The sequence below is a fragment of the Cygnus atratus genome, chromosome 19 (genome assembly GCF_013377495.2).
Source record: "Cygnus atratus isolate AKBS03 ecotype Queensland, Australia chromosome 19, CAtr_DNAZoo_HiC_assembly, whole genome shotgun sequence".
Classification (NCBI taxonomy): Eukaryota; Metazoa; Chordata; class Aves; order Anseriformes; family Anatidae; genus Cygnus; species Cygnus atratus.
This window is the reverse complement of record NC_066380.1, coordinates 5465860-5490136: the sequence shown is the minus strand read 5'-3', so window position 1 is coordinate 5490136 and position 24277 is coordinate 5465860. Positions and strand designations below refer to the sequence as shown.

Here is a 24277-nt window from a genome sequence, read left to right as displayed (position 1 = left end):
CTGAAGCCTGGCAGTCACCGAGGACTGCCTACGATGTTTTACCCTACAACTTCTAGCCAACAGGAAAATACTGCCCTTAAACAAAATATTTAGGCAGACTCTATTTAAACATCCCCCGGCGTTTCCTTTCTTTTGAGTCGCATGCTGAAATATGTTTGAGAATTCTGCTGTTGGAAGTGGAAAATGGCACGTTAGCAGTTTCCATTGAATTTTCTCCTGGTGAGCATGCGCCTGTAGTGCCTGCAGACTTTCATCACGCTCTTCAGCAGAGTTGCTCCCAACTCTTAACGGGGGGAAGCGCCGTTTCCTAAGAATCCGGGCACGCTTGAAATGCTGGGAACAGATTTAGTAGCTTTTGATGAGAAGGTTAGCCCGGTGCTTAGAGCGAAGTCCTGGGAGCTGTAAAAGCGCAGGGCCATTATGCTGGAGGAGCCGAGTGACTTTCCTCTCTGCGTGACCTCCAGCAAGTCCTCAGACCTCTTTGCATATCATTCAGCCCAGCTGGAAAACCCAAGTAAACAGCAGGAACCGTGCTGGAAACCAGAAGCCTCGACCGACTGAGTTATTCTGGGGAAATGGGGAAATTAAATAAGTCGTGAATTAGACTCAGGGAGAGAACACACGGACTGGATTGGCTTAAAGAGAAAAGAAGTCTGCAAATACCCCAAACTACCTTGTTTGGGCTTTGTTGGAACGGGTGAAGCGGCTTGGTGCCATCCCACTTCACGGCGAAGACAGAAAATTATACTTGCACTTTGCCTTTTTATCAGACTGTTTCAGAGGCTGTAGGAATAGTTAATCAATATTTCTATTAGACACACGCTCGGGCCCCTTGCCACAAGCACTCATTTTTAAACCCTTCAATCTTGTGTCATTTATGGAGATTGTATTGTCAGAAACAGCACCGTAAATAATTTATTTTGCTGCCAGAGCTTTTCTAAAGGTCTCTAGGCGCGATGCAAGATTTCCTCCAGGAGCTGTAAAGCTTCCAGCTCAGTTCGCTGTGGCAAAGGAGGTTTTTTTTTTTGAAAGAGAGACGAGGAGGGTGGTGGAAATGATTGGTTATTTCAGGAAGTGGCTGGCAGCTGTTTCTTCTGCATCGCTATTGCAATCCAGAGAAGAGCAATTAGTAAGTGAAATTATTGCTGTCTGATTGTTTCCTAGTCTGCGTGGGAGCAGCGGGGTTTCTCGTGCACCCAACTGCCTGGAAGCCCAGACCCGATGAGCCCACGTCCCGCGTGTGGGGTCGGTGTGGGTGCCAGGTCCCCTGCCGTGCCGTGGTGACCCTGCTGTAGGTGACGAGCTTCGTCCTGCACGGCTCCAGCAGAGATATGGAGCCTCCAGTTTACCTATTTGACGTTTTCCTCTCTCTTTAGCTCCTACCTGGGCTGTCAGCTGCAGAAGAAATTTGGCACCGTCCTCCATTTGTCTCTCTGAGTTGAAATTCCCTTGGGCTGCCCAGGTCCCCTCTCCGACGGGCAGCTGGCGAGCACCCAACAAGCACCCATCCTCAGCTGGGTCTCCGAGCCTGCAACAGAAACTGAAGGCTGTCAAATGTCTGTAGCTTCTCAAAGCCTGGAAACTTTGCTGAAGGAGGATAAAACCCTATAGCAGGCCCAAGTAAACACCGGCTCTGTACTGGGAGGCTTGCGGGGAAGCCACTATTCCCAGTTTACTCTTGAAAGCGTTCCCAGATCTCTAACGCTGTTAGGGGTTTCTGGGTAACTAGCAGGGAGTGCAAGGAAAATCCCGTGTGAACTAACCTGGTGTGCTCCCCAGACAAATTAGAAGGCAGATACCTAACAGTGCTTGTGGGAAAGCAGTCACGGGTAGCGCAGATTGTCTCCACGAGCTTCCTTTGCTGAAGGTCGGGGCCCAAAGAGCTGTTTTGGCCTTAGCTGTGCCCTGAGAAGCTCCGCTGCAGCCCGGACAGCCGGCTGGGCAGGGGCTGGGTGGGGATCGTGCTCCACCAGCGTGCTCAGCTGCTCGATTCCAGCCCTGACCTGCAGAGGTGGTTTGCTGCCGATGCGGGTGTTAGCGACTCCTCGGAGTGCCCCTGCCTTGCTCACCTTCGGTCACGTGCAGAGAAATCGGCGCTTCCCGTAAGTGAAGACTAAGCAATTTAAGAGAAACTCCGGCTTTTTGCTTGGCAGGAATAACAGAGCGCGGTCCGGCTGCTGTTGCGTGGCACGTGGCAGGTTCCAGGTATGGGAGGAAACAAACGAGCAGGTCCCGAGCTTCCCAAACGGCACGGAGGCGGTGTGCCCGCAGCTGGGGAGCGCCCGGCCTGGGGCTGGTGCCTCTTCCCATCCGCTCAGCCAGCCAGGCTTGACTGATCAGAGCCTGGTTAATAGATGAAACGTCAAATGCTTGTTTGGTGTAGATGTGTGAATTCTGAAAAATTGCCTTTTTTTTTTTTTTTAGCGCGTTAGGGAAATAAGTACAATAGCTATAAAAACCGAGCACCCTCATCGCCTCCATCAGGTGCAAAGCGTTGCATTTTGACTCGCTGCACATGGAAGTGGGAGGCTGCCACTTTGCTTCTTTCTGTCTTCCATAAGCCTCATCCTTCATTTGCCCCCCCCCCCCCCCCCCCCACGCCTCCCTGGCTGCCGTTTCATACGGAGCAGCGTCTGCAGGCTCGGCTGTCGATGATTTTCCTGCTTCAAAGGAGCGGATCAGAAATTGAATTTATCTGTTTTTTTTATACCGAAAGAACAAACCGTGCGGTATTTGATGTTTCCTTCTTATCTGATGTTTCCTTCTCAAGTAATTTTTCCCTGGCTCGATTTGGTTGTGTTGCACGATCTCTCCCAACATTTTCTGTCGTCGTGCTTAGATGCAGGCAGCATCCCGGGCCGTGGGGTGCTTCGCTCACGTCGCTGCAGCGGCCGTTCGGAGCGCTGCCGCTTGGTGACAGCCTTTCAAAGCCAAACCCTCGCTGCTGGAAGGAGGCCTGGACCTCGCTGCGCTGCCCCACCGCCCTGGCTCGCTGTAAATAAGGACTTGTTCCCTGGGATATGTAAATGGCTGATGGCAGCGTGCTCTAAGTGGCACGTTATCGGCTCTCCTTAAATCCCTGCCTGGAACGTTACGTGCTGGTTAGACCTTTGCGGAGCAGTGAAATGAGCTAAATGACAGGCTCCTGTGCCGGAGCATTGTTCCGGGGGGTTGTCACCCAGGGTGACGCACACCCACGCCTTCACAGCCCCTAAAGGCTGCTCCCAGCACCTTGCTCTGGTCCTCTCCTGGGGCGCACACGCAGGCACCATCCTGGTGCTGGTGCCTCCTCACTGCTCTGATTCAGGCAGTGAGCCCACTAGCTCCCCTTTTCCCAAATGAAGACAGGTTTTTAATCAGGCTCCGTGAGAGCTGCCTGGCTGTCCGTCAGGCAGCCGGTCTGGACCCGGTGACCTGCAGCCTGAATTTAGCCCAGGGAGAGAGGCAGCAGCAGGGGAAGCTCCGGCTGCCGGCCCCCTGCCCGCTGACAGCTCCTCAGTCTGCACGGCACGGTCCTGGCCCGAACGCAGGGGTGCTGGGGGAAGGAGGGGAGTTGGGGGGGTACGGGGGGGGGGGGGGCAGAAAGCAGTAGCACCCCAATTTCTGTATTGCACAGCCGCAGGCAGCTGCTATTGCCCTGGGGCAGGCAGGCGGAGCTGGGCTGTTCGTTTCAGGGCAAGTGCAGGTGCATATATGCAGCGCTTGCCCTTGGGCTCTGCGCTTCTCCCGTCTCCCCATTCCCACCGCCACGTCTCCCTGTGCCCCCCTGTAGCCAGCCGGTCTCACCGGACCTTCAAAACGTCAAAATCTTCCCTTCACAGCCCGATTTCCACATCCTGGCCCTGCACAGAAATGATGTTCTCTGCATTCTCTACCTGAGGTTAAAGACTAAAAATGCTGAGTTATTTGCAGAAGCCTGTGTTGGCTGCTGTTGGGTTTCAAATGCGGCCCCTAATAAGGGGCGGCAGGTACAATTGCTCTGACAAAGACCGATTGCTGTCTGAGCCGTGGAAGTGCTGCAGTCCCACTTTGTATTCCTTTTTTTTCCACTTATCTGCTGTGATCAAGAAAAGCTGATGCAAATGTTGGAGTGAATCACTGCGAGCTCCCAAAAGCTGTGCTCTGCGATGTATCTGTCACTTTGGGGAACTGGCGTTTTGAGAGGAGAACGACTGGCGTCATGTTTGTGCTGGGATTTGTTCCGGCCACCAAAATTGCGCATATTTATTTTCCACTTTGCCTCTGTTCCATCACGTGTTTAACCCTTTCATCCTGCTGTATTTTTATCTTCTCTGTTCACTCAAATCCAGGAACATTCTCCCAGAACGTCGGAGCAGAAGAAAGCAAAACCGAGCTGTTTGCTCTCTTTGTGGTTTTGTATGGCGATGCTCTGGCCGTTGAAACATTTATGAACCCGTCTACCATTGAGTTACTTTAGTGGATTTCGTGCTGCTGGTGCCAGGAGAAGCTCTCTAATAGATACAGTCCTGGAGCAAATCGGCAATCTCAGGAATTCGGGATCAATCTAACAGGTTTCTGAAGTCTTGTGTGCTAGCACCAGCGCGATAATTTGTGTTGTGCTCAGTTCAGCGCAGAGCTGTGCAGCAACACGGTGAAGTCAAATCCCTTGTGCCTTTTCTGGTTGTATAATTTACAGCTATATCCCAGGATTATAAGAGACAGGAGGAATACCTAGTAAAGGCCAGAGGTTTCCTCTGGAATAAGCCAATTCGATGGGTTTGTTGAAGACAATAGGGATTGTGATTTAGGGCCTGCTCTTTAGCTAATGTAAGACATTAAAATACAGAAACTACAGTGGCAGTTTCTCTGTTTGATTTTGCTTTTAAATTTCTGTTATGCGAATATTGGTGTTACAGAAAAGAGTTTTCCCTTCTCAGCCTCATGAGACCCCCGTGTTTCCTCAGCTGCGTGACTCGGGCCCGCTGAACACACGAGCAGGAGAAAGCTGGGCTCCTGCAGGGCACAGAGCCATCCCCGTGCGTTTCCATCCTGCCCCGTTCCTGTTGCGGGTGCCGGGGGCTGTCGGGTGCTTTAGATTTACCGTAGCGAGCTGGGTTTCCAGCACGACGCAGCGTCAACGAGTGCTGCAGCTCAGCACCAAGGGCACGGCCTGGCCCCCTTGCGCTGTGCTGGTGTCTGACCTGGGGCCGTGCAGTGAATTGCTTTGGGCCGCGTGGTACATGACCACGATCGGGGGTGATCTGTCAGCCTGGCGTTATTTAGCTGGCTCCGAGTACCAGCGAGCTGTGTTTTGACTCCATTTCTTCTAATCCCCCTGACGCCAGCGCAGCACGGGCCGGGGAGCTGACCACAGCTCGGAGCCAGCCCGCTCCAGCCCCGCCGGCACCGGGCCTCCCACGCTCAGCCCCCTCGGAGCCCACGTCGTAGCAGGATGCCATTTTCTGTGCCCTTCCTCTTCGCTGCGTTTCCTGCAGTATTCCTGGGCTGTTTGGAAGGACTCGACATCGGTTTCTAATCAGCGGTGGCAGCGGAGCAGTTCTGCGTCGCGGGGCGTGATGACGTTGTTTGGCTCCGGTGGCTGCCAGGTGAGTGAAAGTCGATCCGGAGCTGCGGAGCGAGTGGAAATAATGTGGCCCGAGACATGTGCATGTAATTTGTGCGGATGATTCAAACGAGAGCCATGGCAACTGAGATAAACAGAGGAAAAGATACTGGAAAAGCAGCAGCGGCTCCGTTTTAATAGCGCGGCCTTTCTTCCAGACGGCTCAGATGTTTACTATAAGAGCTCCATCCTCCTGCGTGTCTCTTCCTCCCGGCCGCCCCCATCGCTTCGCGTGCACTTAGTCATGAGATCGGATGGCTCCTTGGGCAAAGCGCCGCAGGCCAAATTCCACAGTTTCTGCTCGAGCAAAAAAGCCCTTGACCGTCCTCAAATACGGGCTGCAGAGCTTCTCTCCCTGTCTTCACCGCTGTGATGCAAAGGACCCCGATTAAAAACCCGTCTTCCTCGAGCTCCGTATGGATCCAAATGTGCTTCCTGCAAGCGTCAGAGGGGTTTTTGGCTCGGTGGGATGTCTGAGAGTGGGACGAGCTTCTGCTCGAGATAAAGCTATTGGGCAAGCGTGAAGCCTGTGCTGTGTGAAGGTAATGTCTGAAATGGAAAGAACGGAGCGAAGCGCGCCGCCGCCACGCTTCCCACGTGAAGCCGGGGAGGAGTTGGCCGGTGTGCGGCTGTGGAATAACAGCCCCTTCCTGAGGAGATCGAGCGCGGCTCCCGTGCCAGGGCTGTCACGTGCTTGGCAGCGGGGCCGTGCTGGTGTGTGGGCTTCTGGGCAGCCGAGACCTCAAGCTGCGAGTGGAAACAACCCAGCGAGAGCCGCGGCCGCCTGGCGCTGTGCGGCGGGGAGAGGGCTGGGAACGAGGACCTGCCTCCGTGGAGCCATCCCGATGCCCGTGCGTGCCGACAGGGCTCGTGTAATCCCATGCAGGGCTACAGTCGGCGTGCTGGTCCCCAGTCCCACCCCCCCGGGGGACCTGCTGGTGATTCACCTCGGTGGATCATAATTCCTGACGCTTTTCTGATCGCTGCCCTCAGTGCGTCCTCGCTTCCCGGGCTGCAGATCCAGGCTGACTGGGGGGCGCAAGCTTTCAAGCGGTTTAAAAGCTGGCCGGTTTCCTACGCCGGTGCAGTTAGCCTGCCTCAGAGATGCATCTTTGTGTCTCCTTTTCATCATGAATTAGCTTCTCAATTCTGCCATTCCAAGATATTGTGAATACCAATAAAAAAATCCAAATAAAGTTGAGTACACTTACCCTCTAGTTGCATTTTTAAACTTGAGGTTCAGTATAAGACTCCCAGTGTCTGAACAGAGAATTACTGGGCATGTGCTGTGTTTTTTTGCTTTTTTATATTAATTTAAAAAAAGGATTAAAGTTAGTTGTGCAAATATCCTTTAATTCATCGTTTTCCAGGAGGAGTGGAGCCAGGGCACTGGTTGCTGAGCTCTTGGCTCAGGACTTGCATGAAGCCCTGCGCCTCTCAGCACATGCTCCAGGCCTCCAGCCTGCCCCATATGCGTGGTTGCAGCGCCTGCCTCTCTGTTACATGCTGTGAAGATTGAAGTACAAACAGGTTTGGTTTAGACATTTATCTTATTTAACTTGGCTTGAAGGGAATAACAAGGCTCCCTAGCAAGCCTTTTTCCTGAATTTTTTATTATCAGTGTTAATGTAGATGATAAAAACAAGGCACTCGTCTTTCTCTGATTTTTTTTCCCACTTCATTGTTCAGTTTTACATTTTTATATTACTTCCAGTTCTCCTGTCACAGTGGCATCTTTCAGAGTGGATAAAAGCTGAAAGTTACAAGCAGAAAACAAAAAAAAATCAGCTGCCTTTGGAGCTCAAACATGAGGCAGCAAACGTAAGTCAGAAGCCCGGTGTTTGTTTTGCTTTTATCGCCATTCCTGTAAGGAGAAAAAAAAAAAGTACATAAAGGGTCCATCTTCTGACATTCAGTGACCGGAGGAGCACAGAAAGCTGAGTGAAAGGCTTCAGAAGAGAGAATTTATTTAGTCTTCAGACATGGAAGATGCCTTCTCTGGTGCCACAGCTCTGCATTCATCTTCCAGCTGGTAGCTTCTGGGGTCTTTTTGTGGACTCCACCGTTGGTACAGGCGCTCAGCCTGTTTGAGCGTTACCCTAAATTCTCCCTCCCAATACATTATTTTTTTTCTCTTTCTTTACCTGCCCAGATTTGCTGACGGGTAGAGTTGAGAAACTGGGCACCGGTGCGGAGAAGCTGGGACAGACGTTGTGTGCGGGGTGCTCTGAAAGGTGCAGCCTGGGGGCAGAGACGTGCATCGCTGCGGCCCCACACACAGGGAACAAGCCGAAAAGGTGCCCAGGTGGTGGACCTGCGCTCCTGGGGTTTAGCCAAGAGTGAACCATTTCCCAAAAGTGAACTATTTCCTTCTGGATCTGAGTGGGAACAGGAGCATCCCTAGCAGTGCACCCTAGGAATGGACGTGCTGGTGGTTAACGCGTTTACTAGAAGGAAAGGGACTGAAACTTGTTCCCTGTTTCACAGGGGTGATGCCCGCTCGGTAAGAGCACCTGATTTACACCGTTCTTCGGTGGCCGGTTTTTGACTGGAAACGTTTGGAGCCTGTTTTGAAGCTGTGCAGAAGGAGCGTGCTTGCGTCAGCCCGAAAATGCAGTGAGTCAGTGGAGTCCTGAGGGAGCTGTAACAGCTCAAACAGCAACTTGGAAAAGGAAACGGGGACGGATTTAAAGACGCAGCATTCGTGGTCGCTGCTTCCTTTGGGGCTGTTCTGCCTTCGGGGAAGGCGCTGGTGGTGAAGGGGTTTGGGGAGGGCTTTGCCGCTGGAGCCACGAGCGGAGCTTTATAGCAGCGATCCACCCGGGGCAGGGTGTGGAGCTGGAAGGGGGTGGTAAGCTGGCTCTGCTCGCCATTGTACTCAGGATTTTGGTATTCAGGGAATCTCCATGAATTCCTCATTGATATGTGTGTTTTGGTATGTTAATGAATAACTTATTGGGAGGGACAGGAAGGCAGGCGGGGGGCAGCCTCTCGGTTTGGCCCCCGCTCCTCCTTTCTCCTCGGCGTTTTCAGCTCTCTGTGCTTGGGGCTGCTTTGTGCAGCGCTCCAGCCCGTGCTGGGGTTGCTCTTGGGCCATTTCGTCTGTCCCGAGAAGACCAGATCCCGCTGGGGTCTGCCAACACGTGTGCGGATCTCAGCGGGGTTACGGGCGGTGGTGGAAGCGCTCGCTGCCCTGGTGTGCCCAGCGCAGGGAGGCTGCCTGTTAATGCGCCCTGTTCTCTTTGCATCCATCCCACTGATAAACAGAAGGGATGTGGGATACCTCCTTCCTTCAGGCCTGATGTTGATTCAGATGAGGTCATTTCAGGGGTTAGATTTGCTATTCTTAAAATGGTTTTGGTTCCTGTTACGGGTGGAACGATCCAAGCCTGTTACGATGCTGTTGGTGGGTTTATTTGACAACTTCCTGTGGTGCTAACCCCTGTCGTATTCGGGGTCCTCAAAACCAGAGATGAGTTTATGATATATTTCTGGAGGGAAAAAGCATCCATCTGGAGGCGTCACGGTGAAGTCAAAGACAACATTTTGGGCTTCATAAATTCTCTGATGGATCCCTAAAACACGTGCTTTGAAATGGAGAGCCCATTTTGCTTGTTTACAAGGCATCCTGTTTAACAAAACAGACTGAAGCTGTTCCTCCCGGTAGAGATACCAGAAGGTAACAGAACAACCAGCCCTGAAGAATTTCCCCTCCGCGCAGGGCAGACCACCTGTAACACAACTGCGGCTGCTGCGCTTTCAGCTGAGCCAGACCAAGCGAGGTGCGTCCGAGGCAGCCGCCCCCTGCAGGTACGGTTGGCCTCTAGAGGGACACCTCCAAAAATAAAAGAACCGGTTTCTGGAGAGCCAAGAATGGAGCAAAATGAGAGAGCCTGGCTTTGCCTGTTGGGGTTTGCTGAGCGGGGCAGCTCGGTGTCTGGGCATCCTTGGGAATGCCACCAGGGAGACTTGGCACTGGGTTACCTCACTGAGCGCTCAGCATGAGCGGTCCCATCTGTCCTGCTGGCCTTGTCTGCTCTGCAAAACTAAACCAGAAACCTTCTTGCTCCCAGGGTTTGCCTCTGCCTCACTGTGGGTAGCTTACTGCAAGCTGCTGGCCACTGAATGTCTGCGAGAGGATCCTCTCTAGGCTTGCAGTTCCCCCATATTTGCTAATTTGCTCCGAATATATACCCCTTCCCCGAGTCCGCTTCCAGTGGGTTGTTTGTTGATCTATGTACTCTGCATATACAGACTATTCCGTTTCTTTATCATCGGGAGTATAAAAATGTTTTGGGACTGTAATGTACAACTTCCAACCTAATAGTTCAGCTCTCTCGCTGTAGCTATTACATTCAGCCCGTGAGAGCTTCATTAGTTCATTTTGATTGAAGAGTGCTCTGTTCCTCAGCAACGCTTATGCAAATTAAGGGCTCACATCCTTACAATTGAATTTAAATATCTATAAAATTTTAGAGTTAGGCAACTAATTGCACTGCAGTCTTGCAACTTCTCTGAAAGTTTCTTTCTGCATCTGAGGCCATATTTCAAACCTGTGACCTCATTCCCATAAAGCAAAGCTATTTCATTACATCATAGCTGTGCAATTTGCCTTCTGATAGCTGATATTTGCATTTATGTTGGATCCATTAAATACTTGTCTGCTTAAAAAGCTGCCAGGCACGAAACACGTTGGCTCATAAATGCGTAAAAAAATATATATTAAAAAACCCACAACTGGTATTCTTTTGGCCTTCTTGCTGGCAGTTTTGCTGAAAACAAATGAATTGTAGTTTTCACTTCCATCATCGCCATCTGCTTGGTTTCCAGAAAAAATGATTAATGATTTTTTGCCTTTGCAGCTGCAATATTTTATTAAAGTCTGACTTCACTAGTGATACATACGGAAATATTTCTGCAGTTAACTGGCGTTTATCAAGCCCGCAGCAGGTGACTAAGGCCATAGTCAGATGCGGGCGCTCTCCCGTGGGATCTTTGCAGGGTCCCCTTTGTGCAGTGAGAGCAGGTCACAATTTGCAGTGGCCAAAGAAATGCCCGAGGAGCTTCGTGTCCAAGATGTGCCATTCCTCTTGCGTCGGGGCGCTGTGGTTTGCGTGTTGCTCCCATTCAAGCCGGGCTTCAGATACACTGGATGAGAGGCGTGTGGCCCCTCTGGGGCAGGAGGGGATCACACTCTGTTGAAATGGTACAAGGTGCCCGTTTGCAAGCTTCGTGTAAATGCTGAATGTTTTAGCTTACTGTTTGTTATCGTTAGCAATAGCCAACCGTCCCTGAGCCCTCCTGCACTCCAGCACTAACATCCCCTGCTGCAGCGGGCTAAAACACGTCTTTTATCACTTTGTAACTCTAAATCACCCTTTTCTTTTTTTTTTTCCCTTCCCCGAACCTCTTCTGTCACCTACCTCTCGCCAGCAAATCTTGTGAAAACAACATCCCTTGTGATTCAGCTCCGCTGGCTGTCTGGCACCGGGCTGACGCAGTGCTGGGGAGGACCCCTCCCACGCGCCCCGCGCCAGGGACGATTGCCTAACCCCGCTGCGAGCGGGATGCTCAGCGATGGGCTCAGCAAGCCTTCCTCCCATCAGCAAGCCTTCCTCCCATCAGCAAGCCTTCCTCCCATCAGCAAGCCTTCCTCCCAACGGGGCCGAGGAAGTCTTCCTCCCAGCATGCCGGAGAAGGCGATGCTGCGGCTGACAGCAGAGTTTTCTTGGCCCCTGAGCTGCAGAGGTAAATTCCTTGCTCAACCGTACCCCCTCCGTAACACCTCCGTGCACCCAATTATCCAGGTTAAAGAAGAAAACAAAAAGGGGTGATAGCCCAAATTTTGTAAAATGGCTATTTTTGTACGTTGAGCCTCAGATGGCGTTTGACCCTTCGTACAGATGGTTTCACTTAATGTATTTTGTTTAAACAATCCCTGTTCCTGGAAGTGGTTTCAGAAGAGGCCGTTCCTCGTTGCTGCTCGTGTTTGCTTTTTCTCGTGATATTACAAGAAGCTCGAAAAGAGCAAATTCAGAGAAGGGCAGCATTCAGCGCTAACAAGCGGTCGTATATCCCAATTAATAGACTGTAATTGTGTTGACTCATTGCAGCTTTCAAGGCTGAAGTGGAGTGTGGCGCTTTTGTCATCGTGCTGTAGGGCTCACTTCATTTCTGGGAGTCTCAGTACATTTACGTGGAACAGCTCATCATCTGAGAGAGCTCCTGGTTCCTCTTGGGACAGGCTTCTTGGTGTTCCGACACACGGAAACCTTCCCTTTTTCTTGGGTACAAATGAAGTGTTTCTGTGTGAGGGAGGTAAAATATCTGTTATCCTTGGACCTTCTCACATCTGTTGTAATTTCAGCGTGTGCAGGCTTCTCGCAGGTAGCGCAGGATGCCTCGTCGACGTTGAACATGCCCGGCACGAGCTGTAAAAAGCCGAGAAGCCTGCCTCGAGTTCAGCTCAGCAGTTTTTATCCTGTCCTCCAGCTGCCACAAGGCGTCTTTGAAACCAGAGCACGGGAACGCTGTGCAAGAGGAGTAAGCCAAAGGTGGTTTATAAGCTGGAGGTGGTGCAGCGGGTGTATGGCTGAGCTTTCACGTGGTCGCTGAGCCTCCCGCCGGGGGATCTCAAGGCCCGATTAGCGGTCAGCTTGACCAGCAGCCTGGTGACCTGAAAATCTCGTACACTGGAACAAAGTTGGGGCACAAGCACGGCACCAGGTTGGTCGACTGCTATGGGAGCAGCCTGAAGAAGAGCTGGGAATAAAGCTGTGGTGTCTCTGCTCCATAAGTGTGTGTTTAAGCTGAGTGCTTAATTTTCCCTTCATTTATTTTCCTAAAATATTTTCCATCTTAAAAGCCAGATCAAGTCTGAGGGCTTGACACTGAGCAAACGGGAACCAGGCTATTATCAGCTCTTTCCGAAACGACAACCTGCTAATCCTCCCAGTGCCTTTGTGACATCCTTTTTATAACACTCCAGGTGTAATTACAAGATGAGAGCTCACATAATCTGTGGGGCTTTTCCTCTGCGCTTTCGCTCGATCTGATAACCGGTATGCTACACGGCTTGACATCCTTTTGCGTTACCTCTCTCGAGTGCAGCAGCGGCTTCGTATTCCCCTTGACTCCGGGGCTGCTGGAGATTTCTGGGCTGTTTCTTTCTCCAAACCTTCCTCTGCTTTGAGATTAATTTTAAAACGGGTACTGCTGGCACCCTAACTAAGGTACGCGGTGGAGGGAGGGATTAGGGAACACAGCAGCTCTTTCACTCTCCGAAAATCCTCTGGCCGTGTTCCAGGAGGGAGACTTGCACAGACGGAGCTGAACCAAGAGAAGGGAGGAAATGGGGACGCAATGACCCACCGAAAACCAGAGGGCTTTCTCCCTGGATTTTCCTACCTCTTGTCAGCTCAATCCATAGCTTTCCGTGTCCTTTAACAGTGCGTGGTGTAGGCTGCGCTTGGTTGTTCCCTTATTTTGGAGGGTTTAATCGTTATTGTTGTCATAACGTGATCCAATGGATCTCAAGTTGGCTGTGCAGGCAGAAGAACTTCTGTGGGCAGTCTGAATGTGCTGTGGCCAGTGAAGTTCAGTCTGGGATTTCCACGCTAAATTTCAGGTATCATCCAAGTAACCCCAATTTAGAGATCAGCCTCCATCTGGTAAAGTGAAATGGAGGCGTGTCTGTTGTATCCTACCTGGGCGATAGGTGATATTTTTCCATTCCTCTTGTAAGATGCTGGGAGAGAGACGCAGCTGGAGAAGATGCTGGACATCATTCATTTTTACTGGGAGCATTTCACGGCTTTTCCTTCATAGAGAAAACAAGAAGAAGATAATATCCATAAGAACCTGTACGAGAGGTGCTCACCGCCTGCAGAAGTAGCATGCAGTTTACCTGACTCACACCCCTGACACCAACCTGAGCAGGCACAGCAAGGAGCTCGAGGAACTCCCTGCAGGTGCATCGCCTCTGTTGCAGCACTGTTGTGTCCAGGTACCCATCAGCAATGGCAGAATTTGAGGCTTTGCCATCCCACACTCGCTCTGGGGCATGTGCGCTTCCTGAGGCTGGCTGCCGTGCTCCCGTTCCAGGTGGAAGCAGCTCTCTGTGCTCAGTGCCTCTGGTCCGTTCGATGGCGTTTGGCTGGTTCCTGGAACGCATCGATACGTTGCCCACGCCCACATTCACGTTTATTTCCTTTGGAGCTGTTCGTAGATCTTTCTTTGGGAAAGGTCAGCAAAGTTAAACTGTTCGTATGGCTCAGTACTTGTCACTACAGATAATTTTCTTGGTGTTTTCAATCAACAGCTCTCCTGGCCCCTTTGGGACCCAGCACCATCATTTCTCTGGCTATGCAGTGAGGAACACTCAAATTCTTGAACGGGGTACCTGCCGCACGCGAGCACTGGTGCCAGCAAAAGGGGGATGATGGTATTGTACAGCAGGTATTGTACTTTGTTGGTGGTGCTGGTTGCTTGTAACCATTTGCGTAGGTCTTCAAAAGCCTACTTTTGTCTCTGTAAATGATGGAGCAACGAAGTTGAGCCTCAAGCACCGGCTGCGGCAGCTGTAGGGCGGGTGTGAAGCAGGGTCGGAAGCTCATAGGATGCTGACTGTTGCTATACACCCGTGCTCGCGCACTTTTCTTTATTTTCTGTCTGGTATGCGGGCAGACAGGATCTACAATCTTTCTTCATGCCAACAGCAGTAAACCTCAGACCACATGTAATATATCTGCCCTGCGAATGGCTCTGATTAATGACAGACAGGTAGGGAGAAGGGAAAGGAGCTTTGGGTTTCTCAAAATACACGGAGAGGCAGAGTGTGGGGTTACCGGGATCGGTAGCACAGGTTTCTTCTTTTACACCATCTTTTATTACTTTCTTGTATAATTCTTTTGCCTGAAAAGGCAGAAAATGTGGAGGCATTCCGCAGCCTCATACCATGTTTTAACTGAAAATGTAAATATGACAAGTATTGTACTCTACATGTACCAAGAAAACCCGTTCTGAAAGGATTTAATTTAAAAACGTTTTCCCTGATTAATTCTGCGTCAGGCTTTGGTTTTGTGTTAATGGTGCAACCTAGAGGGGCCACTACCTCGGTCTTCCAAACCAGTTCCAACCCCGGGAAGGTTCTGCGCTTGGGCTGCGTCCCGTTACGCTAAGCAGGAAAATGGGTGCCTCTTTCTGCACCCTGCCTGCTCCTGGACCGGGACGGAGATGAGGGCGATGGATGTGTCCGCCTCCACCTCTGCTGCTCTCCAAGGGCAGCTGGCTGGGACCAGGAGGGAGATGTGTCCGCCTCTTCAGAGGCACGACTGTTCAGGAGTAGACCCCTGGAGAAGCGCCAGCCTGGCCATCGGGCCGACCCTGGGCTCCCAGTAAGGTACTTTGCTCCCCCAGGCATTACTTGACATCTTCTCCCATTTGAAAACCACGCTGTGCTCCACTCAAAGCATCGATGGACGGAAGGTTTTGAATATTGGCCGGACATGCTCGGGACAGGTTGATGTTCCTGATTTGCACGACAAGATCTGGATCGCAGGAAGGCGTGCGTGTTTGCGGCCCCGTTCGGCTGCCACGGAGCTAATGCTGGCGGAGTATCGCCGCCTCCGCGTTCCCCCTAATCCCTGCTGGGGCTGAGGCAGCGCTGGTTCGCAATACTTGTTTTCTTTTCCTCTTCTCCCCTTCCACCCCCTCCTCACGTGTAATCTGATCTCCCAGGCCTGGTCTTCTGCTTTGGCAGATTTTTCGCCTCTCGAGTGGAAGGAATTAACTGCTTGCTTTCTGTTCGGGAACAAGGCGGGTTTTACTGGTCCTCCTGGCTTTTCGGGTGGACGTGCTCAGCGGTGCACAGGATAACCCACGAGGTCAGCACCTCTGAACCCCCTGGCGCACCCTGGTTTTCACTTTTCATTCGCATCTCCTTGCCTTTTCGGTAAAACAACACGGAAGTGCTCCCACTCAAGCTCTGAGTCAGTGTTGGCCAAAGAAACGTTTCTAAAAATCTGTTTCCTGACACTTTGGAAGTATGCATCTCCTCTGATTGTGTCCTGGCTCCTCCGGTCTGGCAGCAGACACTGAACTTCAGCAGGATCCCTAAGCTGATGTGACTCTACCTAGCACTCAAACTCTCGCTCCCCACTCCACCTCTCACAATTGTAATAAATTGACTGGGCAAGGAGAGTTCAGCACTGAGGATAAGGTGGAGTCAGTGTTATTTTGTGTCTTTAAGGTAAGCCTCTATCTGTTTTTTCCAGATCTGGAAGTTGCAAGATGCCTCTTTCTTTTTCTTTGCCTGCAGATGTTTCAAAAAGCTCTTAATGGAAGAGGCCAAAAGCTTGTTCAGTGATTTATAAAGAGCCCTTTCGGACTTGGATGAGCCTTGCAGGCAAGGGCTGGTAACACAGGCAGCTCAGTGGAGCTCACAGCCCATCTGGCTTTTTTACCTGGGTACCAGGAGGACAGGCCAGCGCTGCAGGAGCTCAGTAGGACCTTTTGCCTTGTTACTACCTTAAAAGAAGGATTCTGCCCCGTTGCTGGAGAGGAATCTCAAACAGTCGAACATCCCACCTCTGTAATCCCACTGCTCCTTGGCCGAGTCCTTCGGTTGTGAAGATTGCAAATAGCAAACATCTGTTAAATCAAGGAGGAACAGACCCCAACAAATGCACATGCCGTATTGCAAAATCGTTTGTTTTTCTCTCGAGGTCTCCAGTGGCCTTCTGGTAACCTGCCTTTGTTGTTGTTTCTTGCCTCGCAGTCCAAGTGCCACAAGTGTTAACATTTCATGGTGTGTGCAGGTAGCATCTGGGCTCTTGCTGGGCCGCTCACAGCGTGCGAGATGCTCTCTGAAGGAAGGAAAACACTCTGCCCTCAGGTGCTGGCTGCCCTTTACTCAAATCCACGTGTGATTGTCTTGGCTTTTTTGGGGGGCTGGAGGCAAAATGCCTACTGTAGAGGGAGCAGAAAAGTATTGGAATTGTAGTTAAGAGGCTCTTGTATTTAATGTGCTATTCTAACTAGCAGCTGTCCGTGCTGTTGTGAACAAGGCAGCTGAATTTTGAGAAGAGCTTAAGATGGAAAGGTAAAATAAGGGGCTCCGTAAGTGTTTGTGCACGAACCACGAAAGGCAGAGATGCTGCACGAAGGCAGGAAGCAAGCAGGCGATGGCAGCGTCAGCAGAGTGCACCTGAAATAGGACAGTGCTGGAGAAATTCACACCACTGAAGGCACAAAGTTCCATGTGGGCAGAGCAGAAAACCACTTGGGTCCCCTGTCTGGGTCTGCCTGTTACTGGTGCTGCTGGTCTGACTGGTGCCTGCTGATCTCCGAAGTCAGTAGCAGCCAGAGGTCCTTCGGTATCCCGCTCACTTGGGCTTTCTCCTTAGGTATGTGGACACACTTGGAAAGTTTTAGCGGGCTAACACAGCCCCTCTGTGTGCAAACAGACACGGCCAAGGACTGTTCCCACCCTCTGCCTGTTCCGCGGCAGGCATTGCTAACAGGCCGGGGAGGTAATCGCTTTTTTGTGCAGCGCTGCCACGGCTCAGTAAGCGGCGAATGGACGAGCGTCCTGCAGGACTTGTTTCCTCGTGGAGGCGTGAGTAGCTGCAAGGAGGCAGCGAGCAGTTCCTGGGGCTGAGAGGTGACTGACTCGAGAGAAGTCGTCTAAACCTGAGGTGGCTTTTATGGGCCACCATAAAAATGACGATGTATGCCCTGCTCTAACCACCGGCCTCTGGCTCCCGGCTTGCAGCATACTGCGGCGGGGCTCTCCCTGCTTACCAGGCATGATGCACTGCAGGGCCAAGGAGGCAGGCTTTAGTAGCCAGAATTTTAGAGCTGCTAGTCCCCTCAGTCGGTATCTTCCAGAAGGCTTGGCACATCCTGTCTGAGAGTAGACGGAGAATTTTAATGGTGGAAGATCTGAGAACCCAGAGGAAAATCAGAATCTGTCAGGCAGAGCTGGCCCAGCCCCCGGGAGAAGAGGCAACATTGCGTTTGCTGTCAGATCAAAGCCCAGCTTTGTTACAGCTGTGTCTGCAGCACATGCTGTGTCATTCACAGATTTCAACATAGGTTTCTTTGATCGCCTTCATGTACACGTATATTTGCGATCAGGTAATGGTGTTAGGTGTGTTGTGCCACCGCCTGAAAGATTTCATCAGAGAGCGCTGCGGTACGGCACGGACCTGCTTCTAACCAGAGAGATGGTGACCTGTGAGTGCCCAAAATCATGAGTAACCCTAGTGCTTAAGAAGGAAAACGCATCTTATAAATGACGTGATTGGATGTATGGAGCAACAAAAAGAGACAGCAAAGTGCTGTACAGCCTGTGTTGAGCTCCCTAACACCGTGGGGAAACCCTCAGCTGCATTTACAGAGGAGCAAGATAAGGCACGGGTGACCTGTAACGGTAAGCAAGAACCTGCTCTTTTGCTGGGGCACTCCTTCACTGCTTTGCTTTACCCACTATTTTGTGCTTGCCTCTGTTTCAGGACAAAAAAAGTCCCTTGAAGGTACCTATGAAAAAATCCGCAGTGTTTGGGGCTTCAAACTGTTACCTTTCTGGCTTCAGAAGGGGATTTTAAAATTAAGCTCTGCTTTTAAACGGGTGACGAGCAGTCAAGCTGTTTTTAATGGTATCGCAACAAAATTCACTCCAGTTGTCTCAACAGGGTGGGATCATGCCAAAACTCACTTTCTGCTCACAGAGCCCAGTCCTTTCACTGCGGCTGTCGTGCATGTGCATGTGATTGCTCTCTTGGAAAGAGCTGTCCTGAAATTTTGGGTAGCTTTAAGGACGTGAAGAATAAAATAGCCGTCCGCAAGAAGAAGCTCAGACGTGGAGGCAGTTGGTTAAGGAGGTTATGCTCTTGTAGGAGCCTGAACAATAAAGGCTAGTGGCATGCTGGATGGCATCAGCAGCAACATAGCCAGCAGGTCGAGGGGAGTGATTGTTGAGCAGGACAGAGGGTGACGAAGCAGAGCAGGTCGTCCCCGAGCAGACGATGCCCAGGGCAGGGCAGGGCTCGACACCGGTTTCTCATGGTGCTGAGCAGCCAGACGTGGAGCAGCGTTTACAGCTCGCAGCGCTGGGTAGGTACGAACATCAAGGTGTGGCATGCCGCAGGCATGGTTAAACTTTACCTGGCAAGGGCCAGGAGCAGCCTGGTCTAGCCCTCAAGCTGGCCGTGCTCTGAGCGGGAGGCTGACCTGGAGACCTTCTGAGGCCAGTCCCAGCCAAAATTGTTTTGCCGTTGCAACAGCGGCTGAGTGAGAGGTTGCATCAGTCTCTCTGCAGTCCAAATGTCTGCACGCTTTTCATGACTGACTTTATCCGAAGATGCGTGTATGACGGACATGAAAGGGATTAATAGATGTCAGCCATAAGAGTAGCAGCACTTGTGTGACACCACCAATGTGGCTGTTATTTCTGTATCGCCAGTTAATTTCCTAGCATGCGCTAACTGAGGAGTGTTTGCTCCAAAGCGTTTCCAGTCCAGCTTGCCATGACACACGTGAAGAACTGCTGAAGGATGAAGTTTGTAGCAGAGGGACCACACAGGCCTGTCTGCATGGAAAAATAAAGGGAATTAATTTAAGGGTTTATCTACAGAGGAAGTTATCCCAGGAAAGCTCTTTGTGTTTAACTCCCTGAGTGGATGCGGTTCTCCTGCAGCGAGGTTCTTTTGCAAGCGGGTTAATTTAACTTGAACCAGGGCATTCTTCGTCTGGAATAAGAACCCCAGGGGTTCATCGGGAATGTAATCTGCCTTAATTCTGCCAGCACTCATTGTAGTAACCTTAATCAGAGCAGTCGGGGGGCGGCCTTTGTGCTTCCAGGGGAACTGAACGGGAATTTCGCGTTCCTACAGCTGCAGTCGAACAAGGCAGGGCAGGGATGCTCGTCACGTGGAGAGAAGTTGCGTGCAAGATGCCTGGTCTGCTCTTAAAATCTTACTTCATCCCAGTTCCCTAAACATGACACTGGGCCTGAGCACGTGATGGCTGAGCGCCTCCTGCCATTTACGTAACCTTTCTCCTCCAAATCTGCTTTGTTTTTCGTTTTGGTTTGGTTTTGTTCTGCACAAGCTCTTGGTTGCAGCGTCTTCTGAAGTTGGGTGGGCAGGGAACAAGCAGGAGGTGTTGGTTTCTTTTGAAACGCTCACGCTGCCACGAAAGAGAAAAATCCTTTAGAAGCAGAGGGAGGAAGGCAGGGCACGGGGAGAGCTGCGGCCCTGCCTCTGTAACGCGCTGCCGGGGGGGGGTCCAGGCACGTAGCCTCACCTCTGTTTGTGCTGTCTGAATTTCAGGAAACTCAAGTTCTCTCTCTTTTCTGGCTCGTCAAAGGGGGATATCCATGCTCATCTGCTTTAGGAAGAAGGGTGAAACCACTTGGAATATTGTGTTGTCCTCACTGTAAACATTTCTCTGCTAGAAATGATGTGGCTTGCAGTATTTTTGAAAACAAAAAGGGCAAATGTTATTATTGCTGTTCAGTGTGGCATGAGCCGAGGGCTGACGATTCCTTTCCAGGGTCAGAAGAGTGAAGCAAAGCAATGCTGCAAAACGGTGCCTGTGGAGTCTGAGGGTCTGCTGCTCTGAGGCAGGGTCCCCATACGCTGGAAGCACCCAGTTTCCCCTAAAGTATGAAATGGTTGAAAATTTTGGAGGGCAAAAGAGCACGAGCCCGTCAGTAACCTTGCCAAAACAAACCGTCAGAGGTGAAGGGAAGCGTTCGGGGACAAAACGGAGGATGTGTCCTTTGAGGATGTGTCGCTTTGTCGGTCCCGTGGGCAGCTCCGCAGGTGGCACCCGAGGCTGCCTGTGGCCGGCGCCCTGGGCCCTCGGAGCTCTGCTCCCCTGGGCACCCCGAGCTCGGGGAAGCAAACGGGGATGTTCTAGCACAAAGGTGCAGCTGTGTATGTGCCCAGATGTCCGTCTGTTTACAGACGGTGATATAAAACACAGGCAGGTACAGAATGGACATAGATCGGCCGGGGGGGGGGGGGTCCAGGCTGGACGTTAGGAAGGATTTCTTTACTGTGAAAGCGGTCGGACACGGGACGAGGGTGCTTGGTGCTTGGTGCCCGGGCCCGGCCGTGGTCGGAGGCGCTTTTGCAGCACTCGGTCGCGTGCTGGCCCTCCCGCGTAGCTCCGGAGCAGCCCGGCAGCCGGCCTCGGGGATCCTTGCGGGTGCCTCCCCCCCGTTCATTTGGCAGAAAAGCCATGGCTGCTTTAGCAAGGAGGCACGATAACGTTAGGACACGCTGGGTTCGGAAACGCTTCCAGAAGCAGGCAGGGGGAAGTCTTGGGAAACCCGCGGGGCGCAGGAGGCCGGCCGCAGGTGCAGCCGCGGAGGCTGGGGGGGGGCCTCCGCCGGCCTCGCCGCCTCCTCTCCGGCCTCGCTCCCCGCACGCAGCCTCCCCTGCGAGGCGTCGGCGCCTTCCCGTCGCGACTGTCGCGACAGCGGCCGGGCTTGGGGCGTGCTTCGGCGGGAGGAGGGTTAAGGGGCGGGGCGGGGCTCGGCAGCTGCCGGCAGGGAGGCTGGGGCGCGGAGGCTGCGAGGGGGGAGGCTGCGAGGGGGCCCTTTGTTGGCGGCCTCGGGCGACTTTTGGGGGGATTTCGGGCAGCTTCGGGTAAAGCTCGGGCGCTCCCCTCCCAGCCCGTCCCGCTGGAGGAGGCCAGGGGCAGGGAAGATGGCTGGAGGAGGCTGCCCGAGGGGGGAGAGGCCGGCCCCCGGGGCTTTCCTCCGCCAGGGCTCGTCCTTGTGAGGGTGCGGAGCGCGGAGGGTCCGCAGCTTTCTCCTGCCGGCCTCTGTGGGGAGGGAGAGGACCTCAAAGGGTGGGGGGGAGGGGGGGGGAAGAGAGACCGGACAGCCGAGGCCAAACTCTAACAAATGAAAATGTTGGAGATCTGCTTGAAACTGGTGGGCTGCAAGTCGAAGAAGGGGCTCTCCTCCTCCTCCAGCTGCTACTTGGAAGGTGAGCGGGGCGCCGGGGCGCAGCTGGGGGCCAAGGGGGGCGTTTGGGGAGATTTGAGGGTTTTGGGGGGGGGATTGGGGGGACTGGGGGCTTTTGGGGGAGTCGAGGGGGGTTTTGGGGAGCTGGGAGCCCGCTCGTGCCGTGGGGTGCGTGCGCGTGCGTGTGTTGGCGACCAGGTGATTTTCATTAGGCGCCGTGTACAAAGGGAGCGCGGCGGCTCTACCATTTATGGTTGTGAAATGTCAAGTGGTCTCCGAGCCGACCCAACAAACAACGCCATCGCGGCAGGCCCGGGCTTTATTTTTGCCCCCAGAAGGCTCCAGCTTCTCTCGGGAGCGAGAGGAGGGTGGGAGACCGACTCCGGGCGAAGGCAGAAAACCCCTCGGCGCCCATCTGCTCGCTCCCCGCGTGCGTCGCCGCGCGGGCCGGGAGCTCCTGGCCGCCCCTTTCCGCTCGCTTTTCGCGGACGGTCCTGCAGCCGGACTGGCGTGATCGCTTTCAAAATCGCGGGTTTGAGTCACCCCCTTTGTAGGAATTGACATCGGAGTTGACGCGGGTGGCTAACCGAAGGCCTTGCTGATAGAGGCACCAGGGAACGCGGTTTGAGGCCCCCTTGCTTTGCCCCTGCTGGGCTGAGGGACCCCAAAAAAGTCCCCCCAGTCCCAGGGGGGGCTCGGGACCCTCTCCCGAAGCAGCCAGCAGCACTTTGTCCCAGTGACCAGGGGGCTCAGCCGGGCCCCCCAGCACCAGGGGAGCGCAGCCCTGGGCTGTGCCCGGGCCGGCGATGCATTCTTGGGCTTCTTTGTATCGCTGGATGTTACTTCAGTAAAAATAATCCGCGTGCCAGGAGTACTTTGCTAACTCATCAAATCGGAGGGGAGAAACGCCACCACCTGATGCGGCGCGGCCTATGGCGAGCAGCTCTTGCTCAACTCTCGAATATTCAGCGGAGAAATGTTCCTCGGAAATTCATAGGTCAGGAATCCCGAAAACTACATACAAATGGCTTCTCGGGACAAACCGAGCCGGAGGAATGCCGCGTGGAGGCCGCGTTCATCAGCCGCCTTTGGTGGCTCCGAATAGTTTTCTGCTGTCTAAAACCAAGGGACGGTTGCCAGAGAGGAGTTTTTTTTTTCAACTCTCGGCCCTTTCCACCCCTAATCCCGCTTACTTAAAGTTTCAGAAACTTCACGGTGGGCGGACACATGCCCTTCCCTACGTGAGCGGGTTCCTCGGTGAGCTTTTGGGCCTGCGAGCGGCGTGTGGGTGCCGTGCAGCGCCGGTACCGCCGCGCTGGGGCCGGCTGCGTGCGCAGCAGGGCTGGGCCGCGCTGGGCCTCCTTCCCGAGCAGCTGCATCTCTCAGCGCGGCCCTTGGAGGATAGGCAGAGCAGTTCGGGGCCTCCCGGCCCTGCAGAAGCGAATGCTGGGGGATGATGTTACAGGGGTGTTGCCCGGGCTGTTTTTTGCAAGTCTTCTCTTTCGTACGCGGGGCAGGCACTGCCCCCTCCCCACTGAGCAGCGCGGTTGCATAATGGGATTAGAGCACAGCTCGCCTCGCTCCGGCCGGGCAGTGTTGAGTTATCAGCGTGATCAGGCAGTAAATACTGCGCGATTTTCACCTTCAGCTTCGCTGGGCCTGTGGCTATGTATTTATTTTTCACGATGGAGTGGGAAACGAGCACCGAAGGAACTTTTAAACAAACTTCTCTCGAAGTAGCTCAGCTCAGCACGGGGCAAAGCTGCAGCCAGCACCCGCGTTCGTGTGGAAGATGACCAAACGCCACGACTGCGACCCTAATGCTTTTCCCTGCACTGCTGTGACAGCTGCCTAGGGCAGCGGTAGTCCGGGCCCCACCACAAGCGAGTTTGATGGAAGCCGTGCAGGCCTACAGAGGCCCGAGTGGCAGACCCCAAGAGGGGACAGCCGCGTGTCGGGGCCACCAGCCACGTCCCCGAGCTGTGTGGGACGGCCAGGCCGTTCTGCGTGCGGCCTGCCGTCGCGCCGGCGCTTCTGAAAAGATTAAGGAGATCATGGTGATATCACTGAGGATTTAAGGCCGCTCGTGTTGTCTTAGCGGCGTGGGAAGCTGCTGAGGACATGAGAGGAGAACTTAAAGAGTTTCTTCCCCATGGTAGACTGTGAAACAGTAGAGAGAGCTGCTGAGGGGATGGAAGGACCACTAGTGGCATGGAAAGCCAGCTGGAGCCAGGAGGATAGATTCAATTTTACCTAATTTGATTTCTTTTGGTTTTCATCTGCTAACAAAAACATGACAGCGTTTGATGAATAGCACGAGTCCAACAATCAAATCTGTTTATAGTATTTTCAAACACACTTCTTGACGGCATTGTCTTGAGGTCGGGCTCTATAATGGAGGTTAAAAGTCTCCCTGCAGAGCTGATTCAGAGTCAGTTCGTGCAGGTATATGCACACGTCTTTGGACCAAGCAATCAGAACTGTTTCTTTTCGTGGTGGTCCTCTTCTGAAAGGCTTTTACACCCTCCTCTCTGCGGGAAGGAGGACTGATGGGTTGTGAAGCCCCCTCCGTGGAGGCCGGGGCCACGTCCCGTCGCAGGGCGCTCGCCGTGCACAGCCGGGCTCGCCTGCCCGCTGGGAGGCTGTGCCGTGCGTCACTCCCGGGCTGCCCCGAGGCCTTGAGGATTGCCTGAACTCCAGCAGAAACCCTT

At 53.0% G+C, this 24277-nt stretch overlaps 1 protein-coding gene across 11 annotated transcripts in view; it reads left to right on the top strand.

Annotated features, from left to right (window-relative positions):
* Positions 1 to 24277, top strand: part of ABL1 (ABL proto-oncogene 1, non-receptor tyrosine kinase) — a 75813-nt gene that overhangs the window by 22053 nt on the left and 29483 nt on the right. For 5 of the 11 annotated variants that reach the window (XM_035555380.2, XM_035555381.2, XM_035555382.2 and 2 more), the window contains one exon: positions 11018 to 11332. The exons of 1 other annotated variant lie outside the window; for it this stretch is intronic. In XM_035555380.2, coding sequence (XP_035411273.1) covers positions 11018 to 11332 — 315 coding nt within the window. Of the gene's footprint in view, positions 1 to 4865; positions 7617 to 7736; positions 8201 to 8221; positions 8520 to 9305; positions 9395 to 11017; positions 11333 to 21119; positions 21589 to 24277 lie in introns of those variants that run through there. 5 more of the 11 variants (XM_035555384.2, XM_035555383.2, XM_035555385.2 and 2 more) reach the window with 5 other exon arrangements.